The sequence below is a fragment of the Melanostigma gelatinosum genome (genome assembly GCF_949748355.1).
Source record: "Melanostigma gelatinosum genome assembly, chromosome: 11".
Classification (NCBI taxonomy): Eukaryota; Metazoa; Chordata; class Actinopteri; order Perciformes; family Zoarcidae; genus Melanostigma; species Melanostigma gelatinosum.
In genome coordinates this window covers 18,305,428-18,316,841 of record NC_136644.1, presented here as the reverse complement: position 1 = coordinate 18,316,841, position 11,414 = coordinate 18,305,428, and the positions used below count along the sequence as shown (strand labels likewise).

Here is an 11,414-nt window from a genome sequence, read left to right as displayed (position 1 = left end):
CATTGTAGTTCTACTTTTGTACAACTAAAAGATCTGAGTATGTCTGCCACCAGTGCACTGCTGGTGAGAAACACATTTTATTGAGTAAATACGACTCAAATGCACGACACTTAACAGGGAAGGTAAAAGCACAAAGTCTGCTGTGTCGCTGTTCAAAGCGGGAAACAAGCAGTGGTGTATAAAGTACCCAAAAGCCACACTTGAGTAAAAGTAAAGATACCTTGCTGGAAAATGACTCCAGTAAAAGTAAAAGTATTAGAATACTACTTGAGTAAAAGTCTTAAAGTATCTGATATTTATTGTACTTAAGTATCAAAAGTAATTTTCTGATATTAAATGTACTTAAGTATTGAAAGTAAAAGTACAAGTAAATGCTGTTAATAAAAAAGCAAAGGGTCAGAATTTTGAGAATTATGAAGTTTATTATTTTAAGTGCTGTGGCACCATGACCAATGACATGAGCTGTGTTGACAATAATTGGGTTGGCTGTGATCCATTCAGGAGCAACAATGTTCAACATAATATATTGTACATAAGTATACTTTTGCATCTATTATGAACTTATCATCATAATTCTCCGAAAAGCAATATGACACTATGAAGGAGTTGTAACAGTGCGTTTATAAGTCTGCTCATTAGACTAGAGGATGTAGAGGGCCAATGCATAATATTATGTTCAGCAAAAAATATCCACTTGATGCATCAGGTCAGTGTTTAGAGAAAGGACACCTGCCTTGTAAACTCCTATGGGCCTGATTTGAACACAATAAAGGTTTTGCTCAAGCTGAATCTGCAATTGGGCGACTGCTGCCATCATAACTCCATCTGCTCATCCACAACATGACTCAAATATCAAAACATGATCAATACTAAAGCAGCAGCGAAAGTAACAACCCAGTCATTACTGGAAACTGAAAAATGTCCTGTTCATCTTCAAAATACAATTCTATTAGAATGTAAAGAAGTTACATTGTATTAGAATGTAAAGAAGCTACATTGTATTAGAATGTAAAGAAGTTACATTGTATTAGAATGTAAAGAAGTTACATTGTATTAGAATGTAAAGAAGCTACATTGTATTAGAATGTAAAGAAGTTACATTGTATTAGAATGTAAAGAAGCTACATTGTATTAGAATGTAAAGAAGTTACATTCTAATAGAATGTAAAGAAGCTACATTGTATTAGAATGTAAAGAAGTTACATTGTATTAGAATGTAAAGAAGCTACATTGTATTAGAATGTAAAGAAGTTACATTGTATTAGAATGTAAAGAAGCTACATTGTATTAGAATGTAAAGAAGTTACATTCTAATAGAATGTAAAGAAGCTACATTGTATTAGAATGTAAAGAAGTTACATTGTATTAGAATGTAAAGAAGCTACATTGTATTAGAATGTAAAGAAGTTACATTGTATTAGAATGCAACTTCTTCACATTCTAATAGAATGTAAAGAAGTTACATTGTATTAGAATGTAAAGAAGTTACATTGTATTAGAATGTAAAGAAGCTACAGTGTATAGAATGATTCTATTGAAGTTATTCCTTTTTAAAATGTTTTAGACGAGTCACTAATCACTTTAAAAGAGTGATTATTGCTAATTCAACTTTCAGACATGAGATTGATATTCTCATGTCGTTCTTTATACAATGATATCAATTCATACCCGTTTTATTGATATCTTACGAAAAGTTACTCCTCATTTTTCGTGCGTTTTTCCTGCAAAAGTCCAGCAACATGAGTCTGTTTTCGCTTGTTACATGCATACTGTATTTTCAAAATAAACTTCCATCTTCACAGGAAACAACTAAGGTTTAGGCGATGAAACTAATTAGTTAGGTTTAGGAAAAGATCGTGGTTTGCGTTAAAATATCTGCGGAAGTGGCGTTGCTTAAGTACGGAAGTGACGTCACAAATAAATCAACATTGGCTTCTCGTTTCACACACGGCACAAACTGCGGCCTCCTGGAGGAAACACAGTGTTTGTTTGACCCACCTCGCCTCATCCCACCCGTCCTGTGTGGAATGCTACTCATGTTGTCGCCCGCTAGCTTATAGCATGTAGCATCCTGGCATCACTGGAATCAAAACACCGCGGCTTTGAGAGCACTTGTTTGCAATTGCGCATTAACGTGATTAACCAACGATTTAACTTGCTGCTAGGACCACTGATTCACCAAACCTGCTTGCTTGCAGTCTGTTTCACCACAGTCCCCGACGCTGCTCTCGTGATTCATTTTGTTTCTGAAGATAGATTTGATTTTGTCAACGAAGGTTTCAGGGGAAATGTATCGGAGTAAAAGTATCAGTTTTCTTTGCCAAATGTAGTGAAGTAAAAGTAAAAGTCAACAGAAATATAAACAGTAAAGTAAAGTACAGATATCCAAAAAAACTACTTAAGTACAGTAACGAAGTATTTATACATCGTTACTATACACCACTGGAAACAAAAAGTCAGTAAAGAAGTCAACGAGGATGAGCTGAAGAAAGCCTACAGGAAACTAGCACTCAAGTTCCATCCAGACAAAAACCACGCACCTGGAGCAGCCGAGGCCTTTAAAAGTACATCATTATTATTTACTGATCGATTTTTAAATGTAGCTCGCATGTGATATAAAAATACTGCATTTAATGCAAACGTTGAATATCTAAGCATTGTATTTTCAACGCGATGAATTAGACATTTTGAGTATCGCCATGATTTAGTGATTCCCTCCACATGGCTCTCAAAATGGTGACGGTTGAGCCGGTGGCTAGCAGATAACGGTGATAACGGCCCTAACAGCGCAAAGAACGATGAGTCTTAACCCGGGGGGGGGGGGGGGGGGGGGCAACATGACCTGAAATTTACATCATGGGGTTTTTCTTTTGTTTTTTTTGCAGTGACGGTATTATGTCACAGTCAAAACATGATTCTAACTTTTTTTTTTCTCTATTGGTGATGTAAGAGAACATATTTAACAATCTTGATGTGTTTATTGGCTCACAATAAGAATGAAAATGAAGTATAGACCCGCATGTGTTTTGGAAGGAGAAGCCTGTCCCATTAGTTAGTAGCTTAGTGAGTGAACTGTACCTTTTGAAACTTAGAAAAACACAGTTTGAAATAATGTACGTCCATAATTTCTTCCCCTCCTTGATACATCATGTGGGTCCTCCTCCAGAGATCGGTAATTCATACGCAGTGCTGAGCAACCCAGACAAAAGACGGCAGTATGACCTGACGGGAGGAGAGGAGCCGAGCAGCCCGGGTCACTCGCATGGAGGAGGAGCAGGCTTTGACTTCCACAGGGGCTTCGAGGCCGACATCACTCCTGAGGACCTCTTCAACATGTTCTTTGGAGGTGGCTTCCCTTCCTGTAAGTGAGCCGACGCAATGTAGGATCTGTATGTACTCCAACATGGCCGACCGACCTCGTAACTAAGGAGATCGTGACGTCGGTGAGACCACTCCATTCAGAGGAGGTTGAGATGAATGCTTTTAGATCGTGTACATGTAAATTAATAGATGTGTATGTTCATGTTTTTTTAAGAAGGAGTCTTTACACTAGAAGCAAAAACTTACTGAAATGATTTAGCTCTATTGTTGAAGTTTTGAAATGTCCCTCTCCTTATAACTCCCCCCCCACAAACACACACACACACACACACACACCACCTTCCTCACTCCAGCCTGACCCCAGGAACCGCCTTGTTACCAATCTACACACACTGTAGAAAGCCCCAGAACTGTTTTTTCTTTTCTTTTTTTACTCTGCTTTTCTCGTAATTTCCTGGAAACAAGATGGAACAAGAGAAATGTATTAAGACATGTACTAATCCCAAAACATTCACTCAAACAATGGAATTTACATTGACAAGAGAAATCAAGAGATATGGGCTAGTTTGAAAATGCATTTCAGAGCATACACACATAATCACATAACAAGAGCAGTGTTTCACTCTTGAATGTATAGAACTTAACAGAAAATGTATGTGGACCCACATATCTAGTCTACACTGGCGACTTTAATGGAGCATTTGCTCCTTGAGTCAGCTTACATTTCAATTTCAGCAGTAGGCCCATCAATATAATTGTATTGATATAAATGTATCTGCACGTATGCTGCACGTGCTGTGGATACCGAGGTGTGCTACGTGGAACTGAGTAAACTACTGATTGCGCAGTTCTGACTATTAGAATCGTTAAAATCGCTAAACGTGACGTGGCGACTTGTGACATCATCGCCATTGGTTTATCAGTCGTCACGTGACAGAGTCAAACCCGGAAACGACATCCACAGCTGTGGCAGGTGGGCGCTTTACCTGCTAGGTGCCAGTTTAAGAAACTCAAACAACCAGAAGTGAAGCTTGAGATGTTACCAAGACAACATTTTGAGGACTAAACCAGCCTTAAATCAAACCTATGCGCTGGGAAACGCTGGTTTCTGGCTCGGACGTTACGTGGACGATGCACTAGTACCACAGCCACATCTGTGTGTTTCTCTTGAGTTTGTACCATTGTGGATGTCTCACAGGTGTGTCCGCGTGCAATCAAGAGCCAGAGACTCCAGACTGGAGGATGACTCTGAAAACAATCCGTAACGGAATACACAAGATTGACACGTACCTGAATGCAGCACTGGACTTGTTTGGTGGCGATGACGGGTTGTCATTATAAGTGTACAGATGGTAAGCCAGCTTCTTTATTTGTTATTAATTATTCAACCCTGAGCTTGCTATGTCAAGTCAAAAAAAGAACTATATTAAATACTAGGCGACAGTAAATGTGAGTTCATACAACACTTGGGAGCCAGGAGATACACATTATTGCACAGTAAGCCAATTGATCATGGTGGACTGGTGTAGTTATCTCTGACAAGCAAGACAACTGACAGAACAAGACACATCTCCACCTTTGCTCCTCTCTCACAGGTTACAAGCCGTCACCTCGTCCCGGATACAAGAAACCACCACCCAACGGATGTGGCTCCCCCCTGTTTGGATTTCAGGTAGTCTGACAGAGAGCTATGGAGGTTCCTTACTTGTTTTGGACAAGCGCACTTATCGTGTTATTCCTGATGTTCCAGATGTTTTTATATTGCAAACAAATCAGGTCGATGTCAGAAATAAACAACTCTTTAATAACCAAATGTCAGGGGTTCTTGTATAAAATGACCATTAGTGTTGTGCGGTAATGTAAAAAAATAAAACAAATAGTCAATATGTTGTTTGGATTTTCTACAAGATACTAAATGGTGAACAAATAACATACTTTATTTTACTCGTCTTTTTCACATATTTGAGCAATGGTTGTGTTATGTTCAATTTTCTTACTTGCTGTGTGAATTGTGTTATTTTTTTTTTTGTCATTGCTGAAACTTAATTTTTCATAATTTACTGAACCATTATCACATATTTTGAATTGAGGGAAATGCATGCCTCCTACTGGCAGCAACATTTGATTGTCATTCTAAAATACATTCTAAATACATTATTTTTTTGCAGTTTGACATTGGCATCCCGTCTATGACCAAATGTTGTAACCAACATGACCGCTGCTACGACACCTGCGGCAGTGAGAAGCACGACTGCGACGAGCAGTTCCAGGACTGTCTGGAGACAATCTGCAGGAATGTGCAAAGGACTCTGGGATTGGCCCAGAGTGTCCAAGGTAAGAGGCTGAGCCGATGGTCTCATTTCTAGATGTTGTGCACACTTCACTTGCATTCATAGTTGAATTGTTATGATGTTGCTGATTAAAAGTAACATGTTGCAGTAGGAAAAGCACGGGTGTAAGTAATACAATAAAGAAAGTGTTGGACCGTTTGCACAACATGTTGGGAAGAAGCTATGCTTCAGTGGTAGACATTTGCAAACATTTTCATTGACATCTTATGAAATCAACAAATTCATTATCTTCTGTAGTTCAAGGATAAATATGGAAGTTACAGAGCTGGTGCAAGTTAAGTGTACACTGTAAAACACAGCATGTCCAGCAGAGGGTAAGATAGTTACTGTTTAAGCATACTGTGAGTCTTGACTCATAACTACAACATCACGCTCGTCCTGTCGGTCATTCATTTGTACATTAGAATCGGTCTGATCGTGACTATATTTATGAAAATGTCTCAAATGCTATATTTTAGGATTGAGATTAAATTACAATCCAACCTCTCGTCCTAATTTCCTCCCTATGCTGCCGTGAGTGTGACTAAGATATTGCTATGTCATTTTATTTTCAAAACAAAAGTAAATATTCAATGTATCTTTAGTCTACAATAAAATCTGTATTTGATCAGTAATGTATACTGTATTTAAATGCACACAAAGTTTGTCTGACTCACTTGCAGTAAGGTGTTAACAGGTACCTGTTATTAAACTAGCTCACCTGTTTATTAGCTCATGATCTTCTTTCTTTTATGTCCTTCTTGGCAGCTTGTGAGTCAGCAGTGACTCTGCTGTTTGACGCTGTTATGCACATGGGATGTAAGCCATACCTGGACAGCCAGAGAGAGTCTTGTGTGTGTCAGTATGAAGTGAAGAGTGATCTGTGACAGCGCCACAGGACCAAGACTGGAAAGGACTGATTGAAAGCGCAGCACTGACAGAAGGAGCCCAGCAGTAAAGTTGTCTTTCAGATTTGCTCAGGGATGGAGCTTCTTTGGCCCGCACTGACTTGTGTCCATCGTCTCTCTTTTATTGGAGTTTTGAAATGTAGACATCTATTAGACAAAGTGAATGTGAAAATAGCTAGTGAACATGTAATATCTATATCTATGCAGTTTATTATTACGGTGTAATGTGTTTGTCATTTGATGGACTGGAGACAGCGTGGTCAGTTTCCCTGGCTCTTCGATGTTTGGGTAGCAGCCAACACTGTATTTTATGGGTTACTAAATTCCTAATAATTCCCAAAGGTTTGTGGTATTAAAAAAAACAATGTATTTTGGCACTTATTATGGGTAAAACAGAGTAATGTAAATTGAGCTGTTCTTACAAGGAAGTTCCTAAACTGACTAAGTTTCAGACCTTTTGTCTTTATTTCCCTGTATTACACACCAAATGTATTTAGTCAATAAATTATTTAACATATAATACTTTTAAATATACCATTACCGCACAGTTCCCTCGCCCATAACCCAAATAGGAACATGTGATGAATAATAAGTCTGTTCCTTGTGTATGTGTAAAATGTTTTCCTGTATCACATGATGGGGATTGCACCAATGTGATAACACTGGATTAAATGTCATAAATATGAAGAAACATGCTTTTATTGATAATTCTGTGTGTCACTTGTCATCGACATTATTGTAGAAACCAGTGGTGGGCCGTGCATTTTATACCTGGGCCTTCACTGCTGTCTTACCACCTACTAACCTCATGATGGCGCCACAGCTACGGTTATTTGTTTCTAGTGGTGTAACATCACGTATTCGTTTCGGTACAAGGCTTACAAACCGAACAATAATACTGGTGCATTTGGAAAATGCAGAAGCTTAAATTGTGGTAAATATAACGTTTTCGGTGGACACCGGTCTGTCTGACTGTTTTGCTTCCGGGGTCAGCGTCTGACCCCGGAAGCAAAACAACACGCACAAACTCACGCTGTTCTGTAACAGCATGGCGGTACCTCTGGGTCCACCTTCAGGACATAATTCCCTTTTTTTTTTTGGTTCATTTTTTGTAGAGTGGTATCAAAGAGTAGCAATGATTTTTTTCCTCAATTTTTCATCCTTCAATGTTTTTTGTTTAATGATCATCACATCTTTACTGCCAGCATGGCCTGTTAGTTGTATGTGTGGAGAAAGCATTGTTTTTTTCCGTCTAACAAACCCAAGTTAATGCTTAATTACCTAATGAAATACTTATTATTCCTGAAGTGTTTACAATCCGTCTTATGTGTTCATCTTCTTACCTCCCTGACCGTTGATGGTTTCTCAGAGCTGTTGGATATGTGGCAATGCTTTGATCTGTGTATGGACTGATTTAAAATCCTGTGTTCTACAAAGTAATCCTCATGACTCGGTGTAGCTGCTTGGTGACAGATGCAAAGCTGTTTTAAGCCACTATACATGTTATATTCACTATTTAAGAAGCTTCACAGGAACTCAACATGACTGAAGTTGAACCAAAACAAATCTCACAATACAAACGTGTGACTTTAGAGGACTCGAGTGTTTTATTGAATGCAACACCAAACCAGTGAAGTTGAGAAATGAGTCGGAGCAGTTCACACAATCCTGCAGAAGAATGACCAGGAAACATCTGTAAATATAGAAACGTCCTCATTAATTATCTGTGTTTCTGTGTTTACACAATAACACACATTACTTTATATATATATATATTTATTTCACTAACAAAGACCACGGCAATAACAGTATGAGTTTCGAGAGGTTTATTGCATAGTGGAATGATTGTTAGATTCAAGAAGCGGAAGGGGTCGAGGGATGAATAGATATAGGGTAGGGGTAGAGGGATGAAGGGATGTGGGGTGGGGATGAAGAGATGACGGGATGTAGGGTAGGGATGAAGGGATGTAGGGTAGGGATGAAGGGATGTAAGGAAGAAGAAATGAGGGTTTGTGGAAAGGAAGTTAGGCGATCGATGGGGGACCGTTGATGTCCGGCGGCTGGCGGGAACGGGGGGAATGGAGACTGTAGGGTGGGGGCCGTCTCTTCGGAAGCTCCGGCGGTGCAGAGTCCCCTGTTGTTCCTGTAATCCTGCAAGAGAGAGAGAGAGAGAGATAGGAGGACAAAAACGGGGTTGGGGAGGGATGTGAAGACAGAGTCGAAGAGGAAGTGAACGGGTTCGTTGTGCTTAAATACTTTGTGCAGAGGAAATGAGCAGTGTTCTGGGCGTGGCCCTGTTCCTGAACTAAGTTTATAAAACTACATATAAGTATATATGCTCATACTCATCTTTTAGTCCAGCGTGAAAGGTAGCGGCTCAGGAGGTGGAGTGAGAGAGAGGAAAATAAAGACAACGGTAAGACAAATAATATTGTATTCATTGAATCAAAGACACTAAATTATTCATATAGTAAGTAAGACGGACAAATAAACTTTGAATGACTGAAAATGAATGAAATGAATTATGAACAAATAGACGTAGCATACAGTTTGTAGGTATGTTACATAGTATTACTTTGTTTTTATGTTGTAAACTATTCTAGGTCACTTTCTCAACAAAACAGAAGCTCCTACTTACTTCCCACCAAAGGGAACACACTGTCAGCCAGTCCCATCGTAGAGTCAATCCGAGTCGCTCTCTTCGGACCACCTCGGCCTCTTCGCAGCAGCCTCCTCCTCGTCGTCGCTCTCTTCCCTGGAGGAGTCCTCAAGGCCGACGACATCGATCTCAGGGTCCTCCTCCTCCTCCTCCTCCTCAGGTAGCCCATACCTGTACCTGTCAATAATACACTCAAAAGCAGCATTAAAAGCGTCACCATCATCAGTGTTTTCATGTCCCTACACATGTGTTAACACATTCCACACCTATTTGGAAGAAGAAAGTCCAGTCTTAACATATAATTATTGTTTTACACCAGAAACTGTGAGTGGCCTCAAAATCTGAGTTTTTCGAATTGCTAGCTTAAATTCTGAACATTCTTTTGCTTAATATTCAACAATTTAACGTAATTAAATGCACGTTTTGTACTGAAATGGCCTTTTATGGAGTCAAGGAACATTAATATACACATTTGGCATGAAATAAAAAAACATTTAAAAAAATGTACCTGTAGGTCGGACGATGCACACTGGTCTGCACACCGGGGGTCCACTGGAAGCCATTGTATCCAACAGGTATTGCTTGCTGTAGGTATTCAAGTCAGTTCTCCAACAGGTTGTTTTCGAGGTGATCAGATCGCTGAGAGCTCAATCTTGTAGGTTTTGCAGGTAAACTTGTTAGGTTCAAGTGCAACTCAGAAAGGCCGTTTTTCGATGACGTCACTATTATGAGGCCACGCCCCCTCCACTAACGCAGGGTTGCGTGTGTGAGAGAGATTTTATTTTGTAGTAAATTGTGTAAATGTAAATAGTTTGGACTGTGTGTGTGTGTTTACAATAGGTGTTTCCATAAATCCGTGATGTGTGTGATGATCTGTGATGATACACTTGCATCATCTTGACCCAGAGCATACATACAAGGTTCAACCAAGAATGAAACATGTCAGCAGTTTCATTTGTGTTGTTGTTGATTTAGATTTAAAATAATGAATAGAAAGGCAGTAGACATGAGTAGACATGAACTACACTAAACTTGAATCACTGCATGCTTCCAACGACATCATGCAAAGATTGCACAATTCATGAAACCCAAATTTATTGCATTTAATTGAGTACCATGTGGGGCTTTTTATTTGTCACTGGGATGATACCGAGCAGCCCACGGTCTGTGATTTCATTGCTTTGTGAAGTATAAAATCACAGTTTTATTTTTGAATTGTTATTAATATTCACCTATATATACACATCGTGAGAAGATCACTTTGTGGTGCATTTTGCGACATATTTCTAAAAACAAGGGACACTAATCATGCATGTATGTCATCTGGACAACCTCCACATGATGGCAGTATTGTAACTTCATTCACTTTTTATCCACTGATATATTTTTGCCAACAGATGGCACCACACTGGACTGAGATTTCTATCCAGTACATATCATGCAAATTGAACACTGATTTGAAACAGCGTCTCCCCCCTGAACCAAATGTATTTACAAAACTCTGTTTAACTGATGTGGTGTTATATTATGAGTTCTGAAAATACTATAAGGTCACTAATGACTGTTGCTAATTGCAACAGCTGAGCACCACAGTCACATTTATATCATATTAATACAATCAGTGATAGCTGAATACTTGAAATGCTACACATAAAGTGAGCCTATATGTGATAATGATGAATGCTAAAACAGTGAACATATCTATTGAAAGGTTACATTTAAACATTCGCCGCCCATAAACTACTGGTCATACCAGACCAAGTAAGCCTGTTGCAGAAAACCCCTGAATGTATTGAATTAATGGTGTCTTTTATTGGTCAAGAATTTACTAATTTCTAAGGGATATGTTTTATTTCTTGATTCAAAAGCCTTGTAGTCTGGCATGAAAATAGTTTGGAATCTTGGCGACTCATGTGGGTCGGTTTCTTATGCTCCTGTATTGTTCTTCTTTATTCAGCAGTCTTCTGTTTTTAGACCTCACTAATCAAATTGTAAATACTCTTCAAAAAACATTGAGAAAAGAATCATCAGCATGAGTGACTTACGATTGTAAAACCAGCAATACATTCCAATGCAGAGGAACTGTTCTTAATGTATATATAGCTAGTATTTCTAAGGTTTCTCTGGAAACGGCCACAGTGAGATGATTGATATGCATTTATCCAACATTCCAGATGTACATAATTACCTGTTTCT

The 11,414-nt window shown here is 38.9% G+C and overlaps 1 protein-coding gene across 1 annotated transcript; it reads left to right on the top strand.

Moving 5' to 3' along the window:
- Positions 1-3,111: 3,111 nt before the first annotated feature.
- LOC306785032 (group XIIA secretory phospholipase A2-like) lies at positions 3,112-7,234 on the top strand (the record flags this gene model as incomplete). Its single annotated transcript, XM_079279259.1, is given in 6 exon segments — positions 3,112-3,365; positions 4,470-4,649; positions 4,651-4,673; positions 4,917-4,993; positions 5,490-5,655; positions 6,420-7,234. Coding segments are annotated over 6 exon segments (819 nt in total). The 3' UTR covers positions 6,539-7,234.
- Between the last annotated feature and the right edge of the window lie 4,180 nt (positions 7,235-11,414).